Source organism: Lepus europaeus, chromosome 2, assembly GCF_033115175.1.
Source record: "Lepus europaeus isolate LE1 chromosome 2, mLepTim1.pri, whole genome shotgun sequence".
In the NCBI taxonomy this organism is placed as follows: Eukaryota; Metazoa; Chordata; class Mammalia; order Lagomorpha; family Leporidae; genus Lepus; species Lepus europaeus.
In genome coordinates, this window is record NC_084828.1 from 8,707,646 (window position 1) to 8,725,375 (window position 17,730).

General features: G+C 43.2%; 1 protein-coding gene across 4 annotated transcripts in view; it reads right to left on the minus strand.

The window, feature by feature from the left end:
• Nucleotides 1-17,730, minus strand: part of MORC3 (MORC family CW-type zinc finger 3) — a 58,747-nt gene that overhangs the window by 29,739 nt on the left and 11,278 nt on the right. For 2 of the 4 annotated variants that reach the window (XM_062205268.1, XM_062205259.1), the window contains exons 2-8: nucleotides 12,458-12,530; nucleotides 10,576-10,708; nucleotides 9,537-9,751; nucleotides 8,452-8,599; nucleotides 5,956-6,103; nucleotides 2,765-2,893; nucleotides 2,440-2,559 (exon numbers count right to left, since the gene is read on the minus strand). In XM_062205268.1, the coding sequence (XP_062061252.1) occupies nucleotides 2,440-2,559; nucleotides 2,765-2,893; nucleotides 5,956-6,103; nucleotides 8,452-8,599; nucleotides 9,537-9,751; nucleotides 10,576-10,708; nucleotides 12,458-12,530 (966 nt within the window). The remainder of the gene's footprint in view (nucleotides 1-2,439; nucleotides 2,560-2,764; nucleotides 2,894-5,955; nucleotides 6,104-8,451; nucleotides 8,600-9,536; nucleotides 9,752-10,575; nucleotides 10,709-12,457; nucleotides 12,531-17,730) is intronic. The other 2 variants (XM_062205277.1, XM_062205286.1) reach the window with 2 other exon arrangements.

Consider the following 17,730-nt stretch of genomic DNA (forward strand, 5'->3'; position numbering starts at 1 on the left):
TTTTTTTTTTGACAGGCAGAGTGGATAGTGAGAGACAGAGACAGAGAGGAAGGTCTTCCTTTTTGCCATTGGTTCACCCTCCAATGGCCACTGCGGCCAGCGCATCTCACTGATCCAAAGGCAGGAGCCAGGTGCTTCTCCTGGTCTCCCATGTGGGTGCAGGGCCCAAGGACTTGGGCCATCCTCCACTGCACTCCCAGGCCATAGCAGAGAGCTGGCCTGGAAGAGGAGCAACCAGGATAGAATCCGGCGCCCCAACCGGGACTAGAACCCGGTGTGCCGGTGCCGCAAGGCAGAGGATTAGCCTGTTAAGCCACGGCACCGGCCGGAAATGACTCTTAGAGATTATAATTTGTATAATTTATTTTCCTGTATGTTTATTTCATTTCACAAAATTTAGACTGAAAACAACACTTTCTGGTAGGTGATTTATTTTTCTGGGAGTTAATCTCTAAATATACTAGTGCCTCATCCAAAATCACTTTCCCTTGACAAGGATGCATTTAGACAAGGGGAAAAAGACCTACAGTAGGAAACAATTTCTTCAAGAGCAGCCATCATGAAGAATTTATTTCAGCATCGGCAGCCCCTACTACAGGCTGAGACGTAAGAGTCCATAAGTTACCAGACAAGAGCTGAGACCGTTCACCCAGGCTCCAGTCCAGCTGTCCGGGCAGAGAAAACACTGAACTAGAAGCACGAGTCATATTCTGACTACCTACACATGATTAGCAAGTGTGATTCTGCTCAGGACTGCACAGCTCTAACTGCAGGCTGAAAAAGCACATCTAATCTGCATCCTGCCCACCTGTGGTTCCTCTTCTCACAACCTGAAAACCACAGCAGAACCAAGACCTCCTCAGTCTGTTCATCGGGCCACACTTTCAGCCTCATCTCCCATTCTGCTCCCTGCCCTCTGCTCTCCATTAACAACATGGGCTGGCCACAGCAAACTGACTTCCTTTATGTGTGCAGATGTCCGCACTGCCTGGAAAGCCCTGGACACAGTTTCTAACAAAGCGAGGTTAACGGAGACATCTCAACCACCACTTTCTACAAGAAGCCCCTTCAGCCACTCCAAGGATACTCCATAGTCCCCTCACCAAACTGAGCTCTGAATGCTACCATCTTCGTGTGCTGAACATAGAGTAGGGTGAATCATACTGCCTGGTATTTACTTAATACAATGATTACTGAATCCACAGAACGCTATTCCATCATCAATGCTTGTAAAGACAAACACTGTCAGCTTTAACAGCCTTTTACAAGGTCAAGACTAAAACACGTATTTAACTGGGTTGGAAAAATGGTCTACGTGTCTCAGCTACATCAGATTCGTAAATAATAAAAGGGAAAAAGTCATTTATGTTACGTAGCAGAAACACTGTTTTGTTTCTTCTGTCTCTAAAAGCTCTAGAGAAATAAGGCCCATTACCAAACATGCATTTCAAATTATCGATGAAATTTATGAATTTTAACAGCACATTATAGATATCCTGGCAGAAATTAGTATTTTAACTATAAAAGAATATTAATATTTTGAATAAATGCCACTGGTATCATATAGCATGCTGATAGATTTAATTTAATTTCTGATTGAAATTAGTGGTTTCAATGAGGAGGCTAGCAAAGTTCATTTACTTGCACAAAAATGCTATACTCTGGGCTTATGCCATGTAACAGATGTGAAGCAGTTACAACATCTGTTGGATGGTATTCACAATAAATCCAGTCTGTAGAGACCACATCATTCTAAAAAGAATTTAAAATGAAACACAATGAATGGAAAATAGAAATAGAAAACCAAAGAACTAAAATATAAAAATAGACCTAGCCTTAAAACCTTTTAACAAAGCTGACTTTCATAATTCTGAATTTCTTAAAAAAATGTAAAATCACTCTCTGAAAAGGCCTCTTTCTGCAAAGTAGAGGACGGGGACAGATTGCCATGGTAGGCCATGTTCATCATCCTAAAGTGAATTCCACCACAGTGGAAATTATGTAGGTCAGTTCTGACACACACAGGAACGAACTCCAGAAAAGCATGCCACCTCTACCAGATACTGTCTTCAGATCGCTCAAGTCAGCACTAATGAAATCCCATTTCATGTCAGTGTGAAACGACCACAGGATCCATATCCAAAGGCAGTCAAAGAGCCCGTGCTTCATTTCCATGCTCACTGTCACAGGCTGCTTAACCTCTCTCCTTCCTTATATAAAATGGGGACTAAAATAAAAATATCCTGCTCCCCTCATAAGATCAGTCAAGATCAAATGAGAAAAATTAGTACAAAAGTTCAAATGCCACACTAACGTTAATTTGAAAGACTGACATTTTAAAGTTATAGACAGAAAACATAGTAAAATTATTTTCCATGACCCAGTAACATTCTAACTTTTGTAAAAAAAAATATGAATTTTCTCAAATATAAAGCTTACCCTCAACTGACATCCAACTTTTTCATAAGCTTTGATGAGTCTATTTCTGTGATACATCATTATTCCATAATGATCTTTATTTCTGCAGTTGAATCCAAAAGTAATTCTCACTGTTTTAGTCTCAAAATGTTAAGGAAAAGTATGAACACAATATCTCACTCCTTTCAAATCAACCTTTCTATGTCAATAAATCCAAAAGTCCATAAAGAAGGGCAAAGCTGAGAGGGGGAAGACTCTGTATCAGGAGAAAAGGGGACAGGGCCAAGTGGAACATGCCTGACTGACATAGACCTACACACGGCACCGCACAGAGAAAAAAGGATACTAAAAATTTGGGCCGGTAAACATCACGTTCGATGTAGGCAAGACTCTTCGAAACGAGCTGCGTCTTCACTTTCTGTCCACGTAAGATGATCTGCATTCTTGGCTTTAGATACAAGATACTGCAGTAAGCCTGCAGAAAAAACAGAACAACATCTGTCCTTTCTAATTAATTATCTACAGATTTGCTCAACACCACCCAGATGTGGACCTAAACAGAAGATTATCATCATGCCTTAATAAAAGAACTTTAACTTTTCAGTGATTCTGATTTATTTTTTATCAAAAATCAACTTAATATACTATCATCAGTAAAAATGATTTGCAGAAACAATCTACTGATCTATAGAAATGCAGACATTATCACTGAGAGAAAAAAGTGATGAAAACCGCATGTATGAGGGCCAGTGCTAGTCCCAGCTGCTCCTCTTCCAATCCAGCCCTCTGCTTGGCCTGGGAGAGCAGAGGAAGAAGGCATAAGCACTTAGGCCCCTCCACCCACGTGGGAGAAGCTCCTGGCTCCTAGCCTTGGAACAGCCCATCTCCAACCACTGCAGACGTTAGGGGAGTGAACCAGCAGATGGAAGACCTTTTTGTCTGTCTCTCTTTCTCACTACCTATAATTCTACCTCTCAAATAAATAAATAAAACCTTAAAAAAAAAAATGCATGTATCGAGGGTGGTTGTGGCTATGTGCAATAGCAGCATCCCACATGGGTTCCGGTTCAAGTCCCGGCTATGCCACTTCCAATCCAGCTCCCTGCTAATGTGCCTGGGAAAGCAGGGGAAGATGGCCCAAGTGCTTGGGCCCTTGCACCCACATGAGAGACCCAGACATAGCTCCAGGTTCCTGGCTCTGGCCTAGCCAATCCCCAGCCATTGTAGCCATTTGGAGAATAAACCAGCAGATGGAATATCTGTCTGTCTCCCTCCCTCGCTCTGTAACTTTGCCTTTTAAATAAATAAATTTTTTTAAAAAGTATGGTATGATCTCATTTTAATTTAAAAAAAAATGTGTGTATACACACATATACAGACAAAGGGACTATTTCTGATTTTTCTATCAAGTACATATGTTGCTATCAGAATTTATTTATTTATTATCTTTACTTGAAAGGCAGATTTACAGAGAGAGAGAGGAAGAAACACAGAGACAGGAGGAAGTGAGGTGGGAAGGCCTGGGCCAGGCTGAAGCCAGGAGCCTGGAAATCCTTCCTGGTCTCCCACACAGGTGCAGTGGCCCAAGCACTCGAGCCATCTTCCATTGCTTTCCCATGTGTATTAGCATGGAGCTGGTTGGAAGTAGAGCAGCCAGGACTTGAACCGGCACTCATATGGAATGCCAGCGTTGTAGGTGGTGGCTCAACCTGCTGTACCACAAAGCTAGCCTCCTTTCTATCACGATTCAAAAAGCAAAATTAATGGTTTTTAGCAAAAAATCATGAGCAAGGGACTGGTGCTATGGCATAGTAGGCTAAGCCTTTGCCTGCAATGCTGGTATCCCATATGGGCACCGGTTCTGTCCTAGCTACTCCCCTTTCAATCCAGCTCTCTGATACGGCCTGGGAAAGCAGTAGAAGACAGTCTAAGATCTTAGGCCCCTGCAACCAAGTGGAAGGCCTGGAAGAAGCTCTTGTCTCCTGGCTTCGGATAGGCCCAACTCTGGCCATTGCGGCCATTTGGGGAATGAACCAGCAGATGGAAGACCTTTCTCTCTGTCTCTCCCTCTATAGCTCTACCATTCAAATAAATAATAAAATATTTTTTAAAATAATAATCAGCAAGATTTAATAAAATTAGTGAGTAATATATACACTTGAATAGGGAAAAAGAATTCTACATAAGGGGGCCAGCGCTGTGGCACAGCAGGTAAAGCACCGCCTGTAATGCCAGCATCCCATAAGGGTGCTGGTTCGAGTCCTGGCTGCTCCTCTTCTGATCTAGCTCTCTGCTATGTCCTGGGAAAGCAGAAGATGGCCCAAGTGCTTGGTTCCCTGCACCCATGTAGGAGACCAGGAAGAAGCTCCTGACTTCAGATCAGCCCAGCTCTGGCTATTGTGGCCATTTGGGGAGTAAACCAGTAGACAGAAGACCTCTCTCTCTGCCTCTGCCTCTCTCTCTGTAACTCTGCCTTTCAAAGAAAATCAATAACTTTTTAAAAAGTAAATAGAAAAGAATTCCACATAATGCACCAATATCAAAGCCCAGGAGACAAACATAATGTATTTTTCAAAACTGCGCTGTAACAATCAGTGCTCATCAAGATACTTCTATGTCTTTAATTCTTAATGTATGAACGTTGAACTACTTTAGAAATTTTACTGAACTCTGTATTTTAAAATATTTTTTAAAGATTTATTTATTTATTTGAAAGTCAGAGTTACACAGAGAGGGGAGGCAGAGAGAGGCAAGAGAGAGAGAGAGAGAGACAGAGAGAGAGAGGTCTTCCATCTGATGGTTCACTCCCCAACTGGCCGCAACGGCCGGAGCTGCGCCACCCTGAAGCCAGGAGCCAGGTGCTTCTCCTGGTCTCCCATGTGGGTGCAGGGCCCAAGGACTTGGGCCATCCTCCACTGCACTCCTGGGCCATAGCAGAGAGCTGGCCTGGAAGAGGGGCAACCGGGATAGAATCCGGCGCCCCAACCGGGACTAGAACCCGGTATGCCGGCGCCGCAAGGCGGAGGATTAGCCTGTTAAGCCACGGCGCCGGCCAATTTCTTTAATCTTAAACACATATACCTATGTCTAAGGTTAATTCTTAGAGATAATTACCACAAAGTTGAATTAATGAACATTATAATCTATAATTTATTGCTTTAGAAAAACAATTAATATACATTAGGCATGTACTGATGGATCATAAACATTTTTTAAAGATTCTGAATTTGGTGTTTTCTGAATGAATTGATAACTATGGCCAACATACGGATACACTGATTCCAACATTACCAATTCAAATAATCTAAGCACATACTAGGAATACAAGCACTGACAGACCTAATGACCTTGCAATTAACAAAAAGAATTTTCTAAGGAAATATAACAAGTGAGCTAATGAAAAGTTTAGTATTTTGGCTTCTGTCTCAGATGTTTTCATTCAGAGATCACTGGCAGCCTTCATAACGTAAGCAGATACCACAAACTCTAACAGTTCCGGTGTTCGGTTTCCTCACTTGCACAGAGCGGAGCACCTACCCTCAGGGAGTAGTCACTTTCGGGGGCGATCTGGTCCATCCTTTCTTGCTTCTTGTACCCCTTCCTCCCAGTTGTCTCATCTAAGTCCTCAGGAATTCGGATGTCATATTTGTCTTTGTCAAAATCAAACTCTGTTGCATTTTTGTAGCTATAAAAACAATTTTCAGATAGAACCAAAATTTTACTTTGCAGCAATATAAGCAAATACTCCAGGTTGCTTACAAACAAAACAAAATACATGAACATGGCAGATGTCATGAGGGGGAAGGAGCAAAAGAGGAGGGAAAAAAGAGAATTCAAGAAGATGCCAAGAAACTGTTATCATTCATATCTTCCCGGGGGTGGGGGATATAAATGGTACAGCCACGCTGGGCAACAGTCTGGCAGTTCATTACAGTAAAACTGCCAACTACCCTAACAGAGCAATTACACTTCCGTCCATTTACCTTAGAAAAATGAAGGCTGTATTCGTACCAACACTTGCACATGACTGTTTACACCTTTTTTTTTTTTGGAATGAGGGCCCATGCATACAAAGCAATGCTACTCAGCAAATAACAACCACTGATACACACAAGAACCCAGATGAATCCTCAGAGAAGTATGAGTGAAAAAAGCCAATCCCCAAAGGTTTCGTACTGTATTCCACTTACATAACATTCTTAAAATGATAAATTTAGGAGCTGGCTCTGTGGCGCAGCGGGTTAATGCCCTGGCCTGAAGTGCCAGCATCCCATATGGGCACTGGTTCTAGTCCCGGCTGCTCTTCTTCTGATCTAACTCTCTGCTATGGCATAGGATAGCAGAAGAAGATGGCCCAAGTCCTTGGGCCCCTGCACCTGCGTGGGAGACCCGCAGGAAGCTCCTGGCTTCAGATCAGTGCAGCTCCGGCCGTTGCAGTCATCTGGGGAGTGAACCAGCAGATGGAAGACCTCTCTCTCTCTCTCTCTCTCTCTCTCTCTCTCTCTGTCTTTACCTCTCTCTGTAACTCTGCCTTTCAAATAAATAAAATAAATCTTTAAAAAAAAATGACAAATGTATAGATTTGGAGAACAGATTAGAAATTGCCAGGGATTAAGAAGGTAGAAGGTAGATGTGGCTACAGAAGGGCAACATCAGGGGAATTCTCTTAGTGACGAAAAGTGCCCTGTATCTTGACGGTATCAACGTCAAGAACTTGTCAATATCAATAAACTATTTTATAGCTCTTATAAGATATTATCATCAGGAAAGGCCGGGTAAAAGGTGCATGACATCTCAGGATTACTTGTTACAATTCCAGGCAAGTCTATAATTATCTTAAAAACTTTTATCTAAAAATTATAAAAAACCCTACAGAAGGATGGACCAAAAGAAAATAAAAGGGTAGGTGTTTGGTGCAGTAGTTAAGTCACCACCACACACATTCTCTACTGGAGTGCCTGGCTCAAGTCCAGCTACTCCACTTGCAAACCATCTTCTTGCTAATGCACACACTGGGAGGCAGCAGGTGATGGGTCAAGAACTTGGGTCGCTGCCACCCATGGGGGAGACTTGGATTGAGTTTTGGGCTCCTAGTTTTAGCCTGACCCATGCCCAGCTTTTGCAGGCATTTGAGGAGGGAACCAAATTTCTATCTCTGCCTTTCAAATAAAAATGAAAACAAACTTTTCTAAAATAAAGAAAACAGCAATCTTAGGCTAACCACTACTTGTTGCTTTATTCTTCAGTCTATCTTAGATCTCTCAATATTACACATTAACCCTAAATTTTAAAACTTTTATTTGCAATGGATTTTATACTCACAAGGATAATGAACTATAAATTTTTAGAAACAAAAATTTTACCTATATTACTTTTCTTAATAGGTACTAAATCCTCCTTTACAAAGGGAAAATGGACAAGGATTACTCTTTAACTTTCACTAGCTGGACTTTTTTTTTTTTTTTTTTTAAAGATTTTTATTTATTTGAGAGGTAGAGTTACAGAGAAGGGGAGAGAGAAAGAGAAAGGTCTTCCATCCTGTGGTGCACTCCCCAAATGGCCGCAACAGCCAGAGCTGGGCTGATCCGAAGCCAGGAGCTACTTTCAGGTCTCCCGTGTTGGTACAGGGGCCCAAGCACTTGGACCATCTTCTACTGCTTTTCCAGCACACAGCAGAGAGCTGGATCGGAATAGGAACAGCCAGACACGAATGGTGCCTCAAGCAGAAGCTTAGCCTACCACGCCATAGCGCTGGACCCTTTCTTTCATTTTTTTGAGAAGAAGGTAGGATAATAGAATAGAAAGCTAATGGAGACTGATTGGCAGAGACAGGGAATTTACTGCAGCAATATCAAAATATCTCAAAACGAAGTCAGAGTGGATTCTGTGAAATATCCCCTGGAAAAGTCAAATCATGAACTACGTCCAAAAAAGAGTACCTTTCCAGGTATCTACTCTGTATGAGAGACATTTATAAGGAAACCATTTCCCAAATGGCCAACAACCAGTTGAAGTGGACAAGTGTACATTTACCTTCTAAGATTCCAAATGATGATCCTCGTCCCCTTCTTACCCATAATAGCATCAAGTTCTGCCAGTAACTTCTGTTCCGTAGAAAATAGAGAATGTTCCAGAATTGCAGCAAGGCTTGCTTTTGATTCTGCTAAATTAATCATCTGTCGTATATCCTAAGTTAAGACTGAGATCAGCAATGTATTTTTAAATTACAGTATGGAAATCACTTTAATAAACAAGTAACAAAAAAGCCATTTCCTAAATTATTTTATAAGCTTTAAAATGGCACTTTGATCTTATAAATGAACACCAAGCAGGATTAAAAAATAAGTAAGTTTACTATTATTCCAAACTAATTTAATGTCTTCTAATACTTCAATCTGTTTATAAGGAAGGCATTTTCTTACAGCTACCTGGTTTTTCTTTTCTTTTTTTTTTTTTAACAGGCAGAGTGGACAGTGAGAGAGAGAGCGAGAGGTCTTCCTTTTTGCTGTTGGTTCACCCTCCAATGGCCACCGCGGCTGGCGCGCTGCGGCTGGCGCACCGCGCTGATCCGATGGCAGGAGCCAGGTGCTTTATCCTGGTCTCCCATGGGGTGCAGGGCCCAAGGACTTGGGCCATCCTCCACTGCACTCCCTGGCCACAGCAGAGAGCTGGCCTGGAAGAGGGGCAACCGGGACAGAATCCGGTGCCCCGACCGGGACTAGAACCCGGTATGCTGGCGCCGCTAGGTAGAGGATTAGCCTAGTGAGCCGCGGCGCCGGCTTAAGCTACCTGGTTTTTCAAGGTCATTAGTTAGCAATATTTTCAAGCCAAACTACCCATGTCTTACTGGTCCACAGTGAGTCTGAAATAAAGAGGACAGTCTTAGGAAGCCTAACAAAATGCAACCACTTCATGCTGAGGATTTCCATGGCACAATTCTGACAGAGAAGAGAAAGGGACAAACCCTTACTTGGCCGCTGGTGTAATGTAAAGGCAGTAGACAGACACGAGCTGAACAGCTATGATTAAAACCCACAAGTCTGGAGGAAGGCAAAAGGACAGAGTGAGAATATTTCATCGGTTTCTCCACAGCTTCTGTTTCAAAAACAAAAGGATATGGTGCTTGTTGAATGCCACTATCGGGACAACAACATGTTCTGCTTTTATGACTTCCAAGTAGGTCTGAGACAAGAAGCCCACGCTCATGCTTTCTCCATTTTTGGTAAAAACGATTGCATCTTTACCCAAACGCATAGAACCTGACTTGAAGCCATTCCCATACAATCCAACTGGGACATGACCATTCATGGTGACTTTGTCACTGAAGCCAAAGCTAAAAAGAACAGAAAGATTTAAAACATAAACAACGATCTTCCTCAATGTTTTTATAAAAAACACAAATATAATAGCAAGTACATGCAACCACTGTAATGCTATATACTCTCAGGCAAATTACTTTAATCTGTTTGGATGTGATCCCTCCTCTCTGAAATGAAGAAAACCAAATCTACCATCCAAGGTGTAAAGATTATAGGTATTACCACAGGAGCTCATCACCTGGCACTCTCTGATTAAACAGGCAATTATAATCTGAGCCCCTGGGCCCGGAGATCGCACCCATGAATCTCTTCCTCTCGGTATGAATCATGCTCTTGTTAGCAAGCCTACCATGGTATGATTAATGAAGGGCTCAATGTGATTCGCTGGCAGCACAAGGCGTATTTAAGGGACAGAGAGTTGTCCGATTCTCACTTCTCCCTCTACCCTGCACCTGTACTCTGTATGTTGGGCACATCTGGACTCCTACTGATGCCATGTTCTCTGAAACAAGGCTTTACTCTTTTACGCTGCGTCCTCACTCCCTCAAAATGCCAGGTTTTATGAGAAATACTGGTTCAAACCAATGTGTATTACGTGTAAGTAACGGATACCGATGTGCTACAACTTGACCGCAATGGCAGAACTCTAGGAGCAGGTACTGAGAACGTGGAGACTGCCTAAAGCTATGACGGCAGAACAAGATGGAAGACTCTTAAAGAATAGATCAGATAGCGGTCACGGCATTTGATGTTTAAGACTAAAAACAAAGGACGGTATGTATGACACGTGAAACCATTCAAGCAAAGACTTCAAGAAGCACACCACATTTTTACATACCTCAGCATTTTATGTAATTTATCTGAAGTCATACCATTCCCATTATCAGTGAATGTCAAGCATATACGCTCATTTATCACTGTTTTGTCAATCCATATCTGTTTGGCATTCACATCAGGATCGTAAGCATTATCTGGGAAACAAAAGTTGTGAGAAATTCTCATTTCACATTTTAAGTAAGATCAATTAGTTCAGAACAATCCTGTAAGAAGGAACTGAATACCACATTTTAAGATAACTTTGAAAGCAGCAACTCTGGAACTCCTAAGAAAACATGAAATTACGCTGGATCCTGCATCTGAATTACTCATTGGCTAGTACAGAATTAATCCTTCCCAAAGCCCTTTATGTTAAGTAGAGAGCAAAAGCTGGTACCTACTACACTGAAGAGTGTAAAGGAAGAAAACTCAAGGCACTTACAGAGATGACTCAGAGGGATTAGCCTGGCTGTCACGACGGAACCTGGGATTCTCTACTAGCACCAGTTGACATGAAGGTACACACAACTGTCATTCAATAAAGGGAAGGTACCATCATTTTCTACTAAGCAATATGCACAGACAGAAGATAAGACTGCTAAACAAATTTCAAATGGTGGCCCTTGAGTTTCACTGAAGTTTCTTGAGAGCTTTACAATTCTGTGTCTGTAAACTCATCCCTTTAACATCCCGTCTACCGTACTGGCTAGAGTAGCAATAGAATAGGCAAGTATGAAGGATACATTTAAAAACATAAAATAAGGGCAGGTGTCATGTCATAGCAGACTGGGCCACTGCTCAGGACAACACATCCCATACTGGAGTGCCTATTCCAGTCCTGGCTCTTCTACTTCCAGTCCAGCTCTCTGCAAATGCGCACTCTCAAAGGGGCAGATGATGGTTCAAGTACTCGAGTCCCTGCTTCCCAAGTGGGAGGCCTAGATGGAGTTCTTGGCTCCTGGCTTCAGCCTGGCCCAACCTGACTATTACAGGCATTTGGGGAGTGAGCCAGGGGATGGAAGATTCTCTCTCTCTCTCCCACTCTGTCACTCAACCTTGAGTCTGGCCCAGCCCTGGCTGTTGCAGGCATTTGAGAGTGAATCAGCAGGCAGGAGCTCTCTCAAATAAATTTAAAGAACAATATTCAATATAACACGACCTTGATCATCCCATTGGCTGGAGAAATAACTTACTATAAGTAAAATACAAAATTAACACTTCTAACACCAGAAAAATTAATCCATTCTGTATGTTACTCAAACTTTTTCACTAAATGTAATTCTTATTTTTTACTTTTATAACCAGAATAAAAATACTTTCAATATCATTTATGATCATAGCAAATTAAATCCTAAATATTATGAAATACTTGGATAACTTATGGGAGAAGGTTGAGAATTTAATAATATAAGCCTTAATAGCTTTTATGGCAGGTCACCTTTACCACTAGTATTACCTTTTTTTTTTTTTTTTTTGACAGGCAGAGTGGACAGTGAGAGAGACAGAGACAGAGAGAAAGGTCTTCCTTTGCCGTTGGTTCACCCCCCAGTGGCCGCTGCGGCCGGCGCATCTCGCTGATCCAAAGCCAGGAGCCAGGTGCTTATCCTGGTCTCCCATGCGGGTGCAGGGCCCAAAGACTTGGGCCATCCTCCACTGCACTCCCGGGCCACAGTAGAGAGCTGGACTGGAAGAGGGGCAACTGGGACAGAATCCGGCACCCCAACTGGGACTAGAACCCAGTGTGCCGGCGCCGCAGGTGGAGGATTAGTCTATTGAGCGGTGGTGCCGGCCATAGTATTATCATTAAAGATACATTTTTAAAGTGCATTTGTATATTATTTTTCAATAAATAGCTTTAAAACTATAATCACAAACCACAGATCATGAAATGTCAGTTTACATACCTATTAATTCAGCAACTGCACTGAATGGCCAAGTGTGACTAGTAGAGTTTGTATGTAAAAACTTCGGACAAAGCTAAAACAAAATAAAGATTCAAATAAGTTAATTTGAGGCTTACTTTTGAGAACAGAAACTAATATAATCTTTTGTTCCCATGAAAAACAACACTGAAACCAAACAAAAATGACTTAGCTAGTGGTTGCAAGGTATATCTGGAAGATAAAACCTAAATGATTTCTGGAAAATATGGCTGAGAACCAACTAGATAGCTCATACATTAAGACTCTTTTCAAAAACCATCTTAAAATGATCCTGCCAAGGCCCTAGAATCCCAGAAACAGCATTTTCTAATCTGCGCACTTTGAGCCACAATCTTGTCTAGGGGGCGTTTTCTCCTTAGTGTATTAGGTCTAATCAGTTTAACTTTGCTTGGTCAGCAGGCTTTTCTGGTGTCTCTTCGAGAGTCAGTATTTGACGTCTCAACTTGATTACAGCACTTACTCAAAGCTCGCTACAGTTGAACATGCAGGGCAGTGTCATGGTATGCACCTGAAGACTCTGAACAGCAACAAGTAATAGTTTCCATGTAACAAACCATCTTGCTAGAGTCTTATCTCCGATTTTTCTCACAACAGTCTAAAAGAATATGCCAATCAATCATATCATAGGGAACACTCCAAATTCCTGATGACTGCAGACATCAAATGTATAGTATATACATGGTTTTAAAAGGATGAGGCTTGAGGGGCCGGCTCTGTGGCGTAGCAGGTTAAAGCCCTGGCCTGAAGCACTGGCATCCTATATGGGCACCGGTTCTAGTCCTGGCTGCTCCTCTTCCAATCCAGCTCTTTGCTATGGCCTGGGAAAGCAGGGAAGATGGCTCAAAGTCCTTGGGCCCCTGGCACCCACATAGGAGACCCGGAGGAAGCTCCTGGCTCCATATCAGCACAGCTCCAGCCGTTTTGGCCATCTGGGGAGTGAAGGAGCAGATGGAAGACCTCTCTGTCTCTACCTCTCTCTGTAACTCTTTCAAATAAATAAAATAAATCTTAAAAAAAAAAAGGGGGGGGGGATGAGACTTGAAACAGATTAGATTATCAATGAAGGCAACTGCATTTATAAAGCTCAGCTGCTGCCAACAGGGGCCAGGACAGGTCTTCTTTTCCTCTGCTTCCCCACATGTGCTGTTTAGTCCTCAACTCTGTTTATCACCAGGTTCACGTATTACACATGTGATAAACGGTGTCTTACAGAAGGCTGTCCTTCAATTTAAAGTACATGGGATTCTCACTTTCTATGCCATGCATTGGATAATACAGCGTAACACATTCACAAAATAAGGATACGTAACTCAGTCATCCTAAAGCATACATCAGTTTTAAATGAAAAATCAATTTCTAGATCTTCATCCTGCACAATAAGCTTTTTCTCAAATGTAGCATCTACCTGATAAAATGCCAGCAGTCCCAATCAGAAAGATCTCCCTGCCCCACTGCCGCCCCTTGCACGATCTCTGTTTATAAAATGGCACATTCCTTGCGCATTCTACGTCTTACTATAGAGCAAGCCATGGAGTGTAAAACCTCTGGCTACCAGAAGAGAAGATGACTTGTCACCACCACAAATCCTACAGCTCTGTCTCTGCTGCATTTTATGTATTTGTTAGGGGTGAAGTCTGGAGCTAGAAATGGGGTGTTTTGGTCCACGCTGTGACAGCCATAATTTAGATGTAAGGTACAATGTGGTGATGCAAACGCCCACTACTCACTGAATGACTTCAGCCCCTACGCTGATGCCAAACCGACAAGGCACACAATCTCGGTGTAACATTTCCCTGAGAGCAAATTGAAAAGGGCATCAGTAAGAAACAACAACAAATGCTAAAGGGTGGCTTTTTGGTTATTTAAACATAAGCAATTATCTTTAACCATCCTTAACCTCACTCTTTAGAACATGACCTTAGCCAGAAAGAGAAACTACTCTTGAACAGACGAGGCACCCGCTAGAGCAGAGCACGGAGCAGGTGAACTGATGTGTGAGCCTGGCCAAGGGCCTACCCTCTGTGCCTGCCTCAGGTTTTGCCATCTCTAACTGAGGATGACTGACAGCATCCGCTCAATAGGTTGCTAAGAAAATTACAAGACAATATTTTTAAGTGTTCACAAGCATGCCTGGAACAAGTAAGCATTGTAAGTATGAGTTCATATAAAGACAAGGAAATATGTGAGGGCCTCAGGTAAAGGAACTAAAACCAAAATACAATTTGAAAATGAGAATTTAGAGTAGGGTTTAGAGTAGGGGTACTTAACTGGATATACAAAGATCTTGGTTTTAATGTGACTCAGGGAGAGAAGATTCAGCAGAAGAGAAGCAGGTATTTGACTGGAAGTAACAAGTCCTCCACTCCAATACAAGAGTAGACTACACTTTGGCTAGGGAAAATCTGCCTAACAGGAATCATATCTGTTTCAGTTTGGATTCTAGGTTCCCATCCTGTCCTCCCAAATCCCAAAGAAACTATAACATGAAAAAGTGTAAAAAGAATCAGACAGCCTCAACCAGACAGCACAGGATTCCCTTAAGTAATTATTTGGGAAATATTTGAGTATACAATCCAAAATAATCAAACATTTAAAGAAATAATCCACCAAGAGAAAATATTAGCAGACCATATGTAGTAGTTTTAGAGACTACTCCTGGAGAACATCGACCACCACCCTGTAAAACACACTTAAAGTAACATTTTAAAATAATTTACAGAGGCGGTGCTAAGGTGCAACGGGTTAAGCTGCTGTCTAGAGCACCAGCATCCCCTATGGGCACCAGTTGGAGTCTCGGCTGCTCCACTTCCCATCCAGCTCCACGCTAATGTGCCTGGGAAGGCAGAAGATGACCCAAATCCTGTACCCACATGGGAGACCCGGAAGAAGCTTTGGGCTCCTGGCTTCAGCCTGGCCTACTGTGGCCATCTGGGGAGTGAGCCAGGGATGGAAGATCTCAATCTCTCCCTCCCTCTCTCTCTCTCTGCAATTCTGACTTTCAAATAGAAATAGATGTTTTCTAAAAATAACAATTTAACAAACACAAATGAATGCAAGACTATAGAGTTGAAATAGATTCTTAAAGAATCAACAGAACTTTTAGAATCAGCAATGAGTCACAAAACTTTTAAATTTACATATAAAACTTTTAAAACATGGAAGCTTAAATGTTTGGACTGTTTACTTCTGGTCTCGCCTAAAACTCTCCAAAATGAAAATTAAAAAGTCATAAACCAGGGCCAGCGCTGTGGTGTAGCAGGTAAAGCTTCTGTCTGCAGTGCCGGCATCCCATATGGGCGCCAGTTCGAGTGCCGGCTGCTCCACTTCCAATCGAGCTCTCTGCTATGGCCTGGGAAAGCAGTAGAAGATGGCTCAAGTCCTTGGGCCCCTGCACCGACATGGACGACCTGGAAGAAGCTCTTGGCTCCTGATTGGTGCAGCTTTGGCTGTTGCGGCCAATTGGGGAATGAACCAGTGGATGGAAAACCTCTCTCTCTCTGCCTCTCCTTCTCTATGTAACTCTAACTTTCAAATAAATAAATTAATTAATTTTTTAAAAAAGTCATAAACCAGAGCCGGCACCGTGTACAGTAGGCTAAGCCTCTGCCTGTGGCACCAGCATCCCATATGGGCACCGGTTTGAGTCCCAGTTGCTCCTCTTCTGATCCAGTTCTCTGCCTATGTTCTGGAAAAGCAGTGGAAGATGTTCCAAGTCCCTGGGCCCCTGCACCCACATGTGAGACCTGGAAGAAGCTCCTGGCTCCTGGCTTCAGATTGGCCCAGCTCTAGCTGTTGTGGCCATTTGGGGAGTGAACCAGCTGATTGAAGACCTTTCTCTCTCTTTTCCTCTCTCTGTCTATAACTCTACCCCCCAAATAAATAAATAAAATCATTAGTGATACCTGACGTAATAGCCTGGAAGGAATTAATTAAATCCAGTCTTTTTTTTTTTGACAGGCAGAGTGGACAGTGAGAGAGACAGAGACAGAGAGAAAGGTCGTCCTTTTTTCCATTGGTTCACTCTCCAATGGCCACTGCGGCTGGCGCGCTGCGGCCAGTGCACCGCGCTGATCCGAAGCCAGGAGCCAGGTGCTTCTCCTGGTCTCCCATGCGGGTGCAGGGCCCAAGCACTTGGGCCATCGTCCTCTGCACTCCCGGGCCACAGCAGAGAGCTGGACTGGAAGAGCAGCAACCGGAACAGAATCCGGCGTCCTGACCGGGACTAGAACCGGTGTGCTGGCGCCACAGGCGGAGGATTAGCCTATTGAGCCACAGCGCCGGCCTAAATCCAGTCTTAAGGTGACTGGAAAAAAAAAAAGGTGATGGAAAGCCAAACAAGAACCAAGCCGGGATCCTTGACAGAACTCGGATTTAAATAAGATAGGTTCAAAGTCTTCAAAAGAACACAGAATAGATTCCCCAGACCCTCCTTTCATGCCAAGCAGCCTTGAAATTGAGCAATCCCATAAAGTCTGGAGACCTGTCCTCTGAGGAAACTGATGATCGCAGGCCGTGGACTCCAGGGACAACTGGAGACAGAGGGGTTAAAAGCAAGTCAGTAGGCAGAGGCTATGCATAACTCTTGCGTGCACGGTAAAGTGATTTTTCACAAGAGTGCCAAGATCACTGAATGTGGGGAGGGCGTGTTTTTAACAAGCAGCCATCTGCAAAAGGGCCAAACTGGACCTCCACCTTAAGAAACAAACAAGAACTAACTCAAAATTGATCAAGCATGTAAACGTAGAGCTAAAGCTGGGAAGAAACCTGAGCCATTCTTGAGCCCCAGCTGACTGACGCTTCCTCTGAAGTACCTGGCATGGCCCCACTTTTCAGTTCCTGGTCACCTTTAAGGGGACTAAAGGAGGGTTTCGGCTCAGGTAGCCACCATCACGGCGGTGGGCCTGGTTATCCCCAGGGTAGCCACTGTACACATTCACAAGTTCATTAATGGGTGCAAGAAAAAAAAGCTGCCCATTTTCATTAACAGTGGCATTTGATGGAAAGAGCTATGTGTGTCCCTGGAGTTAATCATCATCGTGTGGGGTAGCACTGCCGCGCAATGGGTTAAAGCCCTGGCCTGAAGCACTGGCATCCCACATGGGCTCCGGTTCTAAGTCCCAGCTGCTCCTCTTTGATCCAGCTCTCTGCTATGGCCTGAGAAAGCAAGTCCTTGGGCCCCTGCACCCAGGTGGGAGACCCAGAAGAAGTTCCTGGCTACTGGCTTCGGACTGGCG